This window comes from Hylobates moloch, unplaced genomic scaffold (assembly GCF_009828535.3).
Source record: "Hylobates moloch isolate HMO894 unplaced genomic scaffold, HMol_V3 SCAFFOLD_2, whole genome shotgun sequence".
Lineage (NCBI taxonomy): Eukaryota > Metazoa > Chordata > Mammalia > Primates > Hylobatidae > Hylobates > Hylobates moloch.
The window spans coordinates 52,067,475-52,084,530 of record NW_026652277.1 but is presented as its reverse complement, the minus strand read 5'-3'; the positions used below and the strand labels follow the sequence as shown (position 1 = coordinate 52,084,530).

The 17,056-nt window shown below is 33.2% G+C and overlaps 1 protein-coding gene across 1 annotated transcript in view; it reads left to right on the top strand.

Moving 5' to 3' along the window:
• The window catches only part of CFAP299 (cilia and flagella associated protein 299), a 701,860-nt gene that overhangs the window by 293,034 nt on the left and 391,770 nt on the right, over positions 1-17,056 (top strand). The window contains exon 6 of the mRNA XM_032149141.2: positions 15,812-15,902. Within this exon, the coding sequence (XP_032005032.1) occupies positions 15,812-15,902 (91 nt within the window). The remainder of the gene's footprint in view (positions 1-15,811; positions 15,903-17,056) is intronic.

Here is a 17,056-nt window from a genome sequence, read left to right as displayed (position 1 = left end):
TTGTCCATTGAATTGATGCTGAAAGGAAAGGAGCTGAAATTGTTCACTGGTTGCCATTTTCCTTCTATGCAATTTTAACTTAAAAATGCTGTTCTAATGTATTTATATATATATGAGTACATATGATTTTGTTGTTTAAATAAAAACTTAAAGTTGTTTAAAGTCTAGGAAACCAAAACATAATTAGAATGATGCTTGAAATTTTCATTTATTTTTGCAACTGTGAAATGTAAGCAATATTTATTATTTTAAAAGTTTATATTATATCCTAATACAATGTGTATTTGAGTCAATTAAAATGTAATATGCATTATTAAATCAATGAAAGCCTCACTTTTAAATAATAATTATTTTTATTTTTATTATAGATTCATTTTCTGCTAATTCAGCAAAGAACTTCAAGAATTTTGAGGAAAAAATGACTGGTGTAAAATTTTTAAAAAACAATAATAAAAGTTTGTTTCTAAAATGTTAGAAAAAATGAGTTAGAAAAACTTTTAGGAAAAAATGAGTGTGTGTTATTCTGATCAATTAATATTATACAAACATATTGAACCTATTTTATATATGTGTATACTTCTAATTGGTCTACATTTTTTATAATCCAGTCAGTTACATTGAAGCTTCTACATAAAAATTTAAACTTAGAATTGAATAAGTTGTGATTAGAATTTAATGATTTAGAAAATTGCAAAACTATGTATCATGTTTCCTTTGTTATTCTCTGAAGTATGTGAATACTAGAATGGTATAAAATTAATCCTAGAAAAATCACAACCAAAGTTTTGTAAATTTAATCAATTTTCTCTTTACTTTCAAGAAAACTAGAAGAAAAGTGACAACAATATCAAAAATAAAAGTTGTTGAAAGAGAGATGATAGTCAAGGCTTTTCCAAGCCTATGTTGTGGTGATCAGATTATTTTTCTCTTAAAAATAGTGAATATAGTGGATTGCATTAATTTATGTTATATATTATAGTAACAATTAAAATAAAATTTATTGAGTCTTTACTGCAGACTAAGTTGAAATATAAGGTACTCAGTTATCCTGGCTTCCTGCATGGAGAGGAGAAAGAAGAAAGGATGGCATGAAGGAGATGATTTATGGAGCACATGATTTTTGAGTCTTGTATAGAGGTTTTTAGAGAAGAGGGAGAAGAAGGACCTTCTAGACTGAGGGTTGAGAGCTATCAAAGGCACAGGGAACTGTGTAATGGCTGTAGTGTACCATGCAATTAGGTTGATGGCAAATCAAAAGATAAGTTTCTGGCCCCAGAGGATAATCTCTGTGTGCTATATCCTCAGTAAGTAAATTGTAAAGCAGGAGGAGATAGAGCCTGGACCACAGTTTTATTGGTGGCCATGTTCTCTACACATGACTACACTGCCTATCAGGTAGCCAGCCAGCTAAGGCTGTGTTAGCAACACTCCCTCTTTGTCTCCTCATGCTTGAGGGTGAGAAGATCTTCCTACTGCATCATTGTGGCTAATTCTTGTGTGTTTCCATCACCCTTTGTGAACATTCTGAACCCTATTGATATCTCTATTATACTCTCTTCCCTTAAGCTCTTTTAGTGTTTCGTTTGTTTTCTGCTGGGACTCTGACTGATAAAGTGAATTTTGGATGTGAACAGTGAGGAATAAAATCTCAGAGGATTCCACATAGTTTGGCTTGGGTGTTCAGGAAAATGGTGTATCATTGACCATTTATGTTGGAAAAGTATTTTACTATATTTCTTTAGAAATATGCTATAATGTAAAGTTGTTTAAAAATATTCTAGATAATTTTAACTAGCTTTTCCTCTTTTACTATTATAACATAAGACAAAAGAAGAAAAAGTTTTGAGAAATTTTAACTCGGTTTGGTTTGTAATTCATAACAAAGATAAAATGACTAATGAGGAAATTAAAATCTGCATGTCAAATTAAAGAGAACTGATGGGTGGGAATTAAAATTAGTAGGGAATAATAATGAGAGAGTTTAGCAAAATTGCATGATGCAAAGTAATATACAAATTACATTTTATTTTACATACAATTAACAAGCAGAAAATGAAAGAAAACGCTTTCCACATTAATATTAATATCCTGTTGTTAGACATAAATCTAACAAAAGATGTACAAGACTTATTAAGAACAAATGTAATAAAACTTTATTGAAAAAACTTTAAAAATCATAAATAAGTAGTGAGACACACTATTTTTAGCTCCATGATTGGAAGCTACAGTATCATAAAGATGTTTATTCTTTACAAATTGGAAATTCAAATAAAAATTCCAAGAGCTTTTTAAAAGTGGAAGTTGACAAATATATTTTAAAAGTTTGGTAGTGATACAAAGAAAATCAAAGACATTTTGAAAAAGAAAGGATAAGGTTTCCTTTTGACAACAAAATTTATCATAAATGCTCAGTCATTGATAGTGTGATATTGGCAGAAGACAGATACATAAAAACTGGAATAAAATAGAGAAGCTAGAAACAGATCTATGTATATATAAATATTTGATACATGACAAAAGAGGCATTGAAGGTTCTTTTCATTAAAGTTTTAAACATTGCATAGGCAATATAGTGATTACTTCAGGGTGGAGAAAGATTTATTTAAAGTGGAAAAAAGTCTATAACAATGAATAATTTTGATATATTGATATACATTCAAATTAGATCTAATTATAGAAACTCCAATAAGAGCAAAAATACAAACTACGTGTGGAATAATATATTTGCAGAGCATATAATAAATAAAAATCTAAAATCTAGAATATATGAAACACTCCTACAAAACTACAATATAAATAACTCAATAATATTAAGTAGACAAAAAACTGAAATGAGCATTTTGCATGAGAGGAAATTAATATGACAAAACATCAATAAAAATAGGAAAATGCAAATTAAAAGCACTCTGAGGTTGCTTAACCTCACACTGGATTGCTTATATTAAAAAGTTCTAAATTACTACATGTTGGGAATGGTGTGAAGCAAAATGAACTTTCACACTCTCATAGTGAAGTGTAAATTGGATCAACAATTTTGGAAACAAGTGGCTTTATTTTGTAAATCTGAAATTAAATGTGCTATTACACAGCTCTTGTATTGCTAGCCATAGATCTTTGAGAAATGTATACTCAGAAATGTACACATATTCTAGCAGCATATTTATAATAGACCCAAAGGAGAAACAACTCTGAGGTCTATACTAAGAGAAAGGATAAATAAATGGTTGTATATTCATACAGGAGAATACAATGAAATTGTGGTACAGCTACATGCACCAACATGTAGAACATACTAAAGAAATATATGTGGAAAATGCTAAAGAAACAATATATTACAAATATACACTTTGTGGTTTCATTTATAGAAAGTTCAAAAACAAGCAAAATTACACCATGTTGTTTAGGGGTACATACTTAAGTGATACAAAGAGGTGATGATTCTAAAATTTGGAGACTGAGATAAAGAAAATGTGGGAGTAAATATCATAAAAGTGAGAAGGTAGTTAGCCATGCTGTAGGAGGTGGGAAAATGGAGTTGTGAGCAGGATGGAGTGATCAGCGGCTTCTATCTAAAGTATTGTTGTTACTGTTCTTATTTCAAAATAATCTTATGAGTGTATTATTTTAATATAAATTCATATTCAAGATAAGGAAGTTTTTCCATGCTCTTTGTGGCAAATTTCCATGGTGCTTTTCATTTGGGCCTTTTTGTGGTTATCTGGCTTGAAATTGTTTCCACTTTGCTAAAGAGAACTGGAGAGAAACAAATAACTGACTTTGGTAACTAAATTCTGCATATTTCAGGAGGTGAAAATGTTCTAATTTAGCTCACATGATGAAAAAAACTTGAAGTATTTTCAAGCTGTACAAAAGAAGTGATAAGCAAGAAAGTGTATGTAGAAAAATAAATATATTGTGGAAAATTATTACATCTTGTTCCAAAATGAGAAACAGCATGTTATGGACTAAACTGTATCCATCCTCAGAATTCATATGTTGAAATCCTAACCCCAAATATCATGGTATTTGGAGACTGAGGCTTTGGGAGGTCACTAGGTTTAGACGACATCATTAGGGTTGGGCCCTCATGATGGGATTAGCGCTCGTATTAGAAGAAACACCAGAGTTTGTTCCTGCTTTCTCTGCCATGTTGATACAGTAGGGTAGCAATCTGAAAGCCAGAAAGAGGGCCTGTACCCAGAACACAACCATGCTGGCACCCTGATCCCTCACTTCCAGCCTACAAAACTGTGATAAAATAAATTTCTGTTGTTTACACCACTCAGTGTATGCCATTTTGCCATGGCAGCCCAAACTGCCTAATACAGAGCAAATATACAATGATACATTGAGAGAAGGAATGTAAAGATTCAATAGCATTACAGATACATATGAAACATCTTTAATGTTCTTTTATTCTTTTTACTTTTTAATGTTTGTGGGTACATAGGGTAGGTATATATATTTATGGGAATACATGAGATATTTTGATACATGCAGAGTAAATGAGGTATCAACATTATTCATCACCTCAAGCATTTATCCTCTTTGTGTAATGAACATTCCAATTAAACTATTTTGGTTCTTTTAAATGTACAATAAAGTACTGTTGACTGTAGTCACCCTGTTGTGCTGTCAAATACTACGTCTTATTCATTCTGTTTTTTTTTTTAACCTGTTAGCCATTCCCATTTCCCCAGCCCGGCTATCCTTCCCAGCCTCTGGTAACCATCATTCTACTCTCTATCATCATAAATTCAATTGTTTTAGCTTCTAGCTTCCACAAATAAGTGAGAACAAGCAAAGTTTGTCTTTCTGTGCCTGGCTTATTTTACTTAACAAAATTACCTCAAGTTTCATGTATGTTGTTGCACATGACTGGATCCCAGTTTTTGTTTTGTTTTGTTTTTTTTGTTTGTTTGTTTGTTCTTTTTTTGAGAGGGAGTCTCGCCCTGTTTCCCAGGCTGGAATGTAATGGTGCTATCTCAACTCACTGCAACCTCTGCCTCCCAGGTTTAAGTGATTCTCCTGCCTCAGCCTCCCGAGTAGCTGAGATTACAGACATGTGTCACCACGCTTGGCTAATTTTTTTTATGTTTAGCCGAGATGGGGTTTCACCATGTTGACCAGGCTGGTCTCAAACTCCTGACCTTGTTATCCACCCACCTGGGCCTCCCAAAGTGCTGGAATTACAGGCATGAGCCATCACGCCTGGCCCGATCTCAGCCTTTTTATTCCATATGTATATGTACTACATTTTCTTTAACTATTCATCTGTTGAAGGATGCTTAAGTTGCTTACAAATCTTGGCTATTGTGAAAAATGCTGCAACAAACATGGGCGTGCAGACATGATATACTGATATACTTTGTTTTGGGTATAGGCTTAGCAGTGGGATTGCTGGTTCACATGATACCTCTATTTTTAGTTTTCTGAGGAACGTACAAACTGTTCTCCATAGTGGCTATAGTAATTTACAATGCTATCAACAGTGTATCGGGGTTCTCTTTTCTCCACATAGTCACCAGTATTTGTTATTGCCTATCTTTTGGATAAAAGCCATTTTAACAGGAATGAGATGATATCTCATTATAGTCTTGATTTGCATTTTTGTAGTGATTAATGATGTTGAGCACCTTTTTATATGCCTATTTGTCATTTGTATGTCTTCTTTTGAGACATGTCTATTCAAATCTTTGGCCTGTTTTTTGATTGGATTATTAAATTTCAGCTTATACAATTGTTTGAACTCTTTGTATATTCTGGTTATTAATCCTTTGTCAGAAGGGTAGTTTTCTTCCATTCTGTGGGTTGTCTCTTTACTTTGTTGATCATTTCCTTTGCTGTGCAGAAGCTTTTTGACTTGATGTGATCCCATTTTTCTGTTTTTGCTTTGGTTGCCTGTGCTTGTGGGGTATTGTTCAAGAAATCTTTGCCCAGATCAATGTCCCAGAGATTTTCTCCAGTGTTTTCTTGTAGGAGTTTCACAGTTTGAGGTCTTAGATTTAAGTCTTTAATTCATCTTGATTTGATTTTTGTATATGGTGAGAGATAGGGGTCTAGTTTCATTCTTCTGCATATGGATATTCAGTATTTCTGGCACCATTTATTGAAAACTCATTTCCCTAATATATATTCTTTGCACCTTTATAAAAAATGAGTGCACTGGTGGTGTATGAATTTCTCAGTTCTCTATTCTGTTCCTTTGATTTATGTTTTTATGCCAGTACCATGCTGTTTCAGTTACTACAGCTCCATAGTATAATTTGAAGTCAGGTAAAGTGATTCATCTAGTTGTGTTCTTTTTACTTAGGATAGCATTGGCTATTCTGGGTCTTTTGTGGTTCCATATAAATTTTAGGATTGTTTTTTCTATTTCTGTGAAGAATGCCATTGGTATTTTTATAGAGATTGCATTGAATCCATAGATTTCTTTGGGTAATGTGAACATTTTAACAATATTGTTTCTTCCAATCCATGAACATGTATATTGTCCCATTTTTTGGTGTCCCCTTCCATTTCTTTTGTCAATATTTTATAGTTTTTATTGTAGAGATCCTTCATTTATTTGGTTAATTCCTAAGTATTTAATTTTGTTTGTAGCTATAGTAAATGGTATTAATTTTTGATTTCTTTTTCAGATTATTCACTTCTGATATATGGAAATGCTACTAATATATCTATATTAATTTTGTATCCTGCAACATTACTGAATTTGTTTATCAGTTCTAATAGTTTTACAGTGGAGTCTTTAGGTCTTTCCAAATGTAAGATCATCTCATCTGCAAACAAGGATAATTTGACTTCTTCCTTTGCACCTTTCTAATTGGATGACCCTTATTTCTTTTTCTTTTCTGATTGCTCTAGCTAGGACTTCTAGTACTATGTTGAGTACAGTGGAGAAAGTGGACATCCTTGTCTTATTGCAAATCTTAGAGAAAAGACTTTCAATTTTTCCGCATTAAGTATGATACTAGCTGTGGGTCTGTCATATTTGGCTTTTATTGTTTTGGGGGTATGTTCCTTCTTTCCACAGTTTTTGAGGGTTCTTATCATGAAAGGATGTTAAATTTCATTAAATAATTCCTCAGCATCAATTGCAATGATCATATAGTTTTGGTCCTTTGTTATGTTGATGTGATGTGTCACATTAATTGATTTTCATATGCTAAATCCTCCTTGAGTTCCAGGGATAAGTTCCACTTGGTCATAATACATAATCTTTTTAATATGTTATTGAATTCAGTTTGCTAGTATTTTGCTGGGGATTTTTACATCAATGTTCATCAGGGATATTGGCCTGTAGTTTTCTTTTTTTGATGTATCTTTGTGTAGTTTTGGTATCAAAATAATACTGTCCTTGTAGAATGAGTTTGGAATTACTCTATCCTTTTCTATTTTTCAGAATAGTTTGAGTAGGATTGGTATTAGTTGTTCTTTAAATGTGTGATAAAACTCAGCAGTAAAGTCATTGGGTCCCAGACTTTCATTTGTTGGGAGACTTTTAATTTCAGCTTTAATTTTGTTACTTATTATTGGTCTGTTTATGTTTTGGTTTTCTTCATGGTTCAATTTTGGTAAGTTATACATATCTATATATTTATTCATTTCTTGTGGGTTTTCCAATTTATTGGCATAGAGTTGCTCATAGTAGCCTCTAATAATCCTTTGAATTTCTGCAGTATCAGTTATAATGTCTCCTTTTTCACTTTTACTAAATTTTTTTTTTTTTTTTTTTTTTGAGAACAGATCTCACTCTGTCTGCCAGGCTGGGATGCAGTGGCACAATCACACCTCACTGCAGCCTCGACTTCCCAGGCTCGTGTGATCTTCCCACCCCATCCTCCCAGGTAGCTGGGACTATGGGCAGGAGCCACCATGCCCAGCTAATGTATTCTCTTTCACTCTGATTTTATTTATTTGGGTCTTCTTTTTTTTTTTCTTAGTCTGGCTAGAGGTTTGCTGACTGTATCTTTTCAAAAAAACCAATTTTCCCTTTTGTTGAACACTTATATTATTTTCTTCATTTCAATTTCATTTATTTCTGATCTTTATTAATTTCTTATACCAATTTTAGGTTTGTTTTGCTCTTGCTTTTATAGTTTTTACAGATGCATCATTAAGTTGTTTATTTTAAATTTTTCTGTTCTTTTGATGTAGGTGCTTATAGCTATAAACCTTTTTGGTACTGCTTTCGCTGAATCCCATAGGTTTTGGTATGTTGTGTTTCCCTTGTCATTTGCTTCAAGATATTTTTAAATGATGAGTTCATGTCCTTTGTAGGGACATGGATGAAGCTGGAAATCGTCATTCTCAGCAAACTATCGCAAGGACAAAAAACCAAACACCGCATGTTCTCACTCATAGGTGGGAATTGAACAATGAGAACACTTGGACACAGGAAGGGGAACATCACAAATGGGGGCCTGTTGTGGGGTAGGGGGATGGGGGAGGGTTAGCATTAGGAGATATACCTAATGTAAATGACAAGTTAATGGGTGCAGCACACCAACATGGCACATGTATACATATGTAACAAACCTGCACGTTGTGCACATGTACCCCAGAACTTAAAGTATAATAAAAAAAAATATATATATTTTATATATATATATATATAATTCTTAGTTTCTTCTTTGACCCACTGGTCATTCAAGAATTATAAATAATTTTATCTGTGGAAAGGTAGAATTATTTTCTCCTAATTTATATAGAGGATAAAACAGAAAAATGTCATGTTTTCTGGGAAATGTACAAAAATATTATCTCTCTGATAGAGCAATAGGTGCCCCATATCAAAATACAGTAAAAACATATCTTCCATATTTAACTCTCAAATGAGTTTATATATTATGGTAAATAAAATTACATTTTCTCATCAAGTTTGCAAATAATTTTCCATTTTGGCCTCTAAAAAATAGAATTTAACTTATTTGGGACCATACAAATATAAATAATACAAATAGTTCTGTCAGTAAATTTATCCATGGGAAACAGAACTGTTTCTGTAAACTGTGTTTTCATAGATGTGTTTGTTTGTTTTTTAAGAAGATAACATTATAGATTTTGTATAATACACTTTTACTCAACTACTGTTTTTCACTTTGCTCTTCATTAATTTTTTCCAAACTAAGTATACAGCACATTTTAAGGAACTAAGGCACAGAGAGGTTGCGTTATATATTCAAACAAATGTGAAAGAGTTGAATGTCAATTCTCTAAATGTGAAATATAGGCTAGATTGGAGTTCTCTGGCTTAAAAAAATTAAATCTACCTTTGAACAGAACAGTTGATGAGAACTTCAGTCTAGACTGGAATGATAATAATAGCTGATTAGCTTTCCTTAGAGACTGCAAGACCAGCCGACTCTGATTGCTCCCAGGGGAACCCCCAGATAAAGTCTGCATACCTCACTCCCCCTACTCTCCTACACCCCTACTGATTTCTGTTCCTTCTCCCCAGTGAATTCTCATTGTTTTCACAATGTAAAAATATTATGATGTAGTGTTTATGATACGCTGCTTTGATATATTGTGAGCCTTCATTATAGTGAAATAAAGCCTGAGAATTAGTGAATCTAGAATAAAACTGAATACCAGCTGATTATAATGAAGTTATAAATATACTTCCCATTAGAGTTTATTTGAAAATAATTAAAATTGTTTGCAAAATATCTAGCATAGGGACTAGTACAAAGTCAGTGCCCAATAGCTAAAAAGTATTGCTGTTAGAATACATTTTTTTTTTTTTTTGAGACGGAGTCTCGCTCTGTCGCCCAGGCTGGAGTGCAGTGGCGCAATCTCGGCTCACTGCAAGCTCCGCCTCCCGGGTTCACGCCATTCTCCTGCCTCAGCCTCTCCGAGTAGCTGGGACTACAGGCGCCTGCCACCACGCCCGGCTAATTTTTTGTATTTTTAGTAGAGACGGGGTTTCACCGTGGTCTCGATCTCCTGACCTCGTGATCCGCCCGCCTCGGCCTCCCAAAGTGCTGGGATTACAAGCGTGAGCCACCGCGCCCGGCCTTGTTAGAATACATTTAATCCCAGATTTGAATTAGGGATTATTAAGAAACTGCTTATTAGAAAACATCATTTTTTTTTTTTTTTTTGAGATGGAGTCTCGCTCTGTTGCCAGACTGGAGTGCAGTGGCATGATCTTGGTTCACCGCAACCTCTGCCTCCCAGGTTCAAGTGATTCTCCTGCCTCAGCCTCCAGAGTACCTGAGACTATAGGTGCATGCCTCCACCGCCAGCTAATTTTTGTATTTTTAGTAGAGACAGGGTTTCAGCATGTTGGCCAGGATGGTCTCCGTCTCTTGACCTTGTGATCTGCACACCTCGGCCTCGCAAAATACTGGGATTACAGGCATGAGCCACCACTCCCAACCTAGAAAACATCTTAATGATTAATCAACCTTGTTTGTTAGAACACTTCCAGTTATACATTAAAAATCCAAAAGATAATTGATATCACAAATATGTAGTGAAAGAATTTACTTAAAAAATAAACTCTTAAAAAGTAACTCTTGAAAATAAGTTTCTACTTTAACAGTTTTCCAATTTTTTTCCTTTTGTTATTCATTCGTTTTGAGTGTTAAGTTAATAATGTCAGTTTATGTGATGATGATATACAAACAACATACTTAAATCATAAAACCAGTAACCTAATTGTTGAAGATTAATAATATGTTTATAATCATTCAAGTAGGATTATATAAATAGCTTTAGCTATTGATTAATCATGGTTGGTAAAATGTAACTCATCCATATAACTTTTACCACATTTTGAAAGTGCAGTGGAGTATGAACAATAAAGATGGAGTATTTGCCTTTGTAGAACTTATAACACTAAGATTTTGAAACAGACCTACTTCACTTCTTGAGGAAGTAACTGCTTTTGTAATATTTATTTAAGCAAGGTTTCTCAGGTCACTGACTGTTAAATAAACCTAGTTAAATAAGGGTAATGCATGCTAAAGATTTAAGAATTCCTTACCTCACACTCTGCATTTACTTTCATTCTTTTCCAATATTTCCTCTTGCTAAGAAGTTTCAGGTTTTCAGCTGTAGCATAATATAAGAATGATTATTATGTAACATTTTTTTCTCCACTTCAGATAGCTTTGGGGCCAAAGATCCTTATCCTCTCTGTTCCAAATTTATGTAATACTTCTATCTTCCTCATTGCGTTTATAAGAAATGATGTAAGTCTATGTATGTGAGACTTGCATAATAATAAAATAAGAGCAATATGAACTTAGGATATTGTCAGGATGATAGTCATTTTCTTGGACTAATTATATATTAATGATGTTTGGTGGTTAATGATACAGTATGATTGCTTTAGACCACAAGTTTTATGTCTGCTATTGGGCCTAGATACTATTTAGCACATCATGAAATCCAGGTTCAGAAAAATGTGGTTGTTTGGATTAATCAGTTGATAAATGAGTAGGAATTAAAGATTGATATTCCATCTTATATTTTAGTTTAATTTTTATTATCTTGTGCTATTATTTAATAGACTTAACCTATGACTGTCTTAGAAAATTCATTTTAGTTATGTAAGTAATACAGTCTCCTGGGAAATTCTTAGAATATTTCACCTAAGCTTAAATTCCAATTTGATCACCAAGCCAATCGCCCAAGAGCATCTTTTTCCAGAAGAGTGAACAAGTTTCAAATGGTCAAGTACCTTTTTGGATTAGGTGGGTAAAAAAGTAACAGAAAACCCCAAAATGACAATGGCTGAAACCAAATAGAAATTCTTTTCAGTCTCATATTCAAGAAGTCCAGCTGGTGTCACTCAAGGCTGTGTTGGTATTCTGAAATATCAGGGACCCTGCTCCTCTCTTTGTTTCTCCATAATAGTGACCTCCAACTTATGACCAAGATGGCAGTTGGAGTTTCAGTCATTATATTGCATTCTAGCTACAAGAAAAAAAGTACCCTTCCCTACTTTAAATACACTCCTTAGAAGGTGCAAATCATTTTCACTTGGCTCTTAATGTGTAAAAGTTAGTGACATGAACGTAACTAGCTGCAAAGAGACTAAGAAATGTCATCTTTATTCCAGGCTGCTACATGCCCAAGCGAAAATAGGAGCTTTCATTGTTACAGAAGAAGGGGGAACAGTGTCTGCCATAGTAACTGTCCAGGGACAATAAGAATTCTATTGCCTATTACCTTAATTTCTTGTCCAGCCCAGATATCTGCTGAAAACCTCAGTCATTAGCAAGAGAGTAACGCTTAGCAAAATATTGGGAGTCCCGTCCTTAGTAGTGAATGATGCCGAAAAATCTATTTTTCTGGCATTTTATATCTGATATATCAGGAATAATTTTGATTTTCCTTGGAACTTTCATAAACATCCACTTCCAGGAATAGTTATAATAATAGCAATAAAACAGTAAGTTGCAAAATATATAATAAAATGAACAACTGACCACATGATACTGTATATATTTTAATGAGTACACAAATATATAGATACATTATAGACATATATCTATATATAATTTAAAAAACCTTGAAGGCTACAGGCAAAACTGATGTGATCATTACCTTTTGTGCTGTGGGATCAGGGTTGATGATCAAATTGGACTTTATCTGTGAAGCTCTAAAAATTTACAGCAAAATAAGGTATGCTTGGGAAGGTAGCTAGGGCAGGAAGTAGACATATTTTGTGGAAACTCTTAGGAATTCTGTAGTACCCTAACTGTATAGCCATTGTATCAATTACGGGTTTTTATTGTGAGCAATAGAAACCAATTCTAATGAACAAAATAAAAAGGGAATTGGAAGAGCAATGATTATCATAGATTCAAAGACAAAGTTGAATAAGACTATGTAGTAGGAAGTAAGGGTAGCTACTATAACTCAGCTACCTTTCGTTCTTGTGTCTCTGTTAAAGATTTACATTCTCATGAGGTGAAATGACATTGGCAAAGCTTGAGGTGTATTCATTAGCTGAGATTTGGGAGGTAAGAGTTGTAAGTAAGTGGGTACCTCGATTCTACTAAGGCAAAGAACGTGGAAAAGACTGTTGCCCAAGTAAAAGTTAGGGTTATGTTGCCAATAAAAAGGGAGAAACAATATTAGGAGGCAAAAGCAATAGATGTCTACAACTGTCACAGAAGACTAAATCTATTAATATTTCCTTCCTTCAACTGTAATTTTTAGGATGCTCTGTGGATATGTAGGGGAAGGTTTGGTTTTGAAGCTAGGATTAGTGATTTTAATTCTCAAAAGAGCCTTTACTTGGTTACACTACAGTGAACCAAGTTAACAAATTTTCTGTAGTATCAGAATTTGCTCAGAAATTCTTTTCTTTACTGCTCTTATTTTCTGAGCAATCTGGTCTCAACCTTTGTCGGTCATGCTGTAGGAAGCTATGAGTGTCTGAGCTACTGTCCACAAATATTTACTAAAAATCCCTAGACAGGATTGTATTTTCTCACCCCATTGATTTCAAGGTTGGCCATAGCACTTGCTTTGGCCAAGAAAATATGAGTGGAAGTTATATGTGTTACTTTTAAGCAGAAGCTTTAAGAGACAATGTGTGGCTATGTTCTCTTTTCCCTCTGCACAGTAAGCAAAGATGGTTCAGATAGAAGATGTTTCATCAGTGTCTCAGTCCCCCAGGATGAAAAGCCGCAGTAAACCTGCTATTTATGCATATTATTATTGAGAAGTAATCGCTTGCAATTGTAAACCACTGAGATTTGGGCCATTGGTTACTATAGTATAACCTAACCACTGTTGATTTATGTACTTGTAAAATGAATTCTCTGTTCAAATTTCACAGAGAATTTCCAACAGACTGTGGTTTTTAAAACAGACCATAAGCAGGAAATTAGGTAGAAGCTGGATAAGTGATTAGAAGCTTATCCTGTGAGCAGTAGAAAACATGTAGATTTTTCTAAACAAGCAACTGACAAAATTACTTTTCTGTTTTAGACATTTAATATTAAAATAGTACATAGTACATATTGTAACATGAAACACTTTTGGACAGAACAGTGCATTAAAGAAATTCTCAAATATCTGATTCTCTCCTTTGGTACTAATTAGTAGTTATTTCCATGTATATTTAGGTTTTTTATTATTAAGTGATATATATATAAATATATTATATATAATATATATAGTAAGTGATATGTACATATATATATATATGACAAGCTGAGGAAGATAAAACTAGAAAAACAAAAGCAAACAAGTTATGATCAATTTAAAGAGCTACATTTCTAGATCAATAACATAAACAGTAGGTTGCAATGATTTAACCTAGTAGTAATTGCTCCGTAACTCTTCACAAAAAGCAATCACTAGGTGTATTTTATCTCTTAAATACTTCCCAAATCTATCCTTGCCTTCCTATCCTTAACATCACTTTTTTAAATCAGATGTTCATCATCTCTTTCTAAAGGTTTGTGATAGTCCCTTAATTAATCCCCGCAGTGTTGCTCTCCTCCAGGCTACCTTTTTCAAAGTTGCTGAATACTGTTTCTAAAACACAGTTTTGATTATCTTATTTCCTTGCATTAGACCCATTTGGTTCAACGCTTTCTGGTAGAATGACAAGGTCCAACCTCCTTAAGTAGCACACAAGCCTTCCCTGAAAGGGATTCTAAGAATGAGTTCTAAGACCAGACTCTACTATCTGGACTTACTAAATATTTATAACAATATGTTTATTATAATGTTAACTTCTATTAATATTACCTGGTTTCTCCCTCACTTCTTGTGTTTACTCTCTGTTTTGCCATTACCCGATTGCCTTGCAATTTTACATTTGAATTTCTTTATTCCTTTTTATTTACTGATAACTCTCTCCTTCCACCCCACAAACTGGTTAATACTATCTCGTTTTAACATTAAGTTCAATAATAATTGGTTTTAAATTTGAGATTAAGTGACTTTTCCTTGAATAAGATACTTCTTTTATGAACTCCTCTGATACTCGGTCTATATCTCTATTATTCCAGTTATCACATGGTATGACATTATGTTTATATATCTGGTTTATATATCTGTTTACCTCTATGTGACCATAGGCAACTTGAGAGCATGAACTATGCCTTGTGCATCATTGTGCCCTGATAACAGTTCCTGGTTCATAGCAGACACATAACGAAAAAGTTTATGGAGTATGTAGGAAATTGCTATATAAAGAAAATATTATTATTTCACAAATCACTCTTGAACTTACTATTTTGTGGTTCAGTTTTGCTTGATTGAGATCTTTGTGATACATTTCTTTTAAAATATATTTCCAGAGAATGTTATTTTTTGAATTCTTGATGCTTCCTTTCATCTGACAAAGATAGGTCAACCTAGTTTCCTTTCCTGCCTTGATTATCTCTACTCATAGAGCTAAAATTAAGGCTCTACTCCAGTAACGGTATTAGCATAGGTGTCTAGTATTTTAATTTCCTTAAATTAATAAGCTGTACTAAAATTATAGGCAATTTAAAATTTTTATGAGAAGTGAGCTGTACGAACATGTTGGCTTTTCATGATATGTTAAAAAGGAATGAAATGGGCATGTAAATGAAATTATGTCTGCCATGAGTCTTGATATGGATATATTATTTAAAGGCTTGATTCCAACTATTTATAGATAAAGACTCTATTACTATATACAATTAAATTGAGGAATCTAGTAGATCATAATGATTTTGTTTATATGGTTTTCATGTTGCAAGGAAATTGTCACTTGGAATAAAGAAGCATTGTTGTTGGCTCCAGAGTGTTGGAAACATATTCGTTATCTAATATATTATAACTGAAGATCTGCTTTTTACAGGACACTAACAAGTGCTGGTAAAGACCTACAAGATAATTTTCTGATGGCCCTGGCAATGAGAGAAGAAGACAATCGCAGTGGAAAACTGAGTGTAAGTACATTTCACCCAGCAGCTTAAAATGTATACACTAAAGGCACAATTAATATTAAAAAATGTAACATTAAATATCTTAAAGATATTTAACTAATTTACAAGATATAAAATGATTCCTCTTTATTAATTATATGTTACAGGAATATATATAGAAAGTTAAAAATTCCCATTTACATCTCTAGAAGTAGCCAAATAGTTAAAAAGAAAAAGGATTCTAAACATTCATTGCAAAGAAAATGCCTATGCATGGCAGAATGGCTCTTTAACCTGGGTAAAGGCTTCTGCTTCTTTTAAACTTAACCTCTTCTTACATTCTCCCAAGTTGCATCACCCACTAATCCCAAGTTTTGTCCCCTGATTTTATGTGACTCCTAGAATATAATACCATAGTCTGCTTTTTAGTCCTACTTTGGAAGAGGTGATAGAAATCACGTAATAGAAGAACTGTGTTGTCATTATTATTTTGGATGATCCCAGGATAATATACTTTTACTTTATTAAAATGTGTGCTATATAAAATATGTAGAGAATGTGAATATTATTTGGAATAAAGATTTACTTTCACACTTTGTTAATATGATATTTGTGATAATAGTCTTTGTAAGTCTTAACATGTTCCAAATCAAATTTAATAGAAAAGACAAATATTCATGCTAAAACTGTAGTAAGTGACTGACTTACAGAAAAATAATCAGAAATAGTGTGATAAAAAATTTAGAGCAGCAGAAAAATATGTATATAAGGAGATCTATTCTACCAATATTTTCTCAATAAAAAAGTTGGAGTTTTTCTCACTATCAGGTCTCACTGCATACTGAAAATATCGCATGCAGGCAAAACCCTCAATGTAGTTCAGAGAGAGAAAAAAATCATACCATGTTTAGTTAATAGAATAGAATTAACCCTGACTTAAAATAAGGGAAAATTTCTTGTAGGAAGTAGGCTGGCAGAGGTTTTAAAAGGGTGGGGATGGAAATATGGGCAGAGACTAGACTTTGGACAGCTTTAGTAATCACAGCAGAAAAGTCTGAATGAATATGTGAGCAATTACAAATGTATTTTCTCAGAAATATCAGTGGAAAAGTTATAGAAATTAAATATTTAAATGAAGCCAAGACTAGGACATAATTTAATCTCCAGAAATGTTGCAA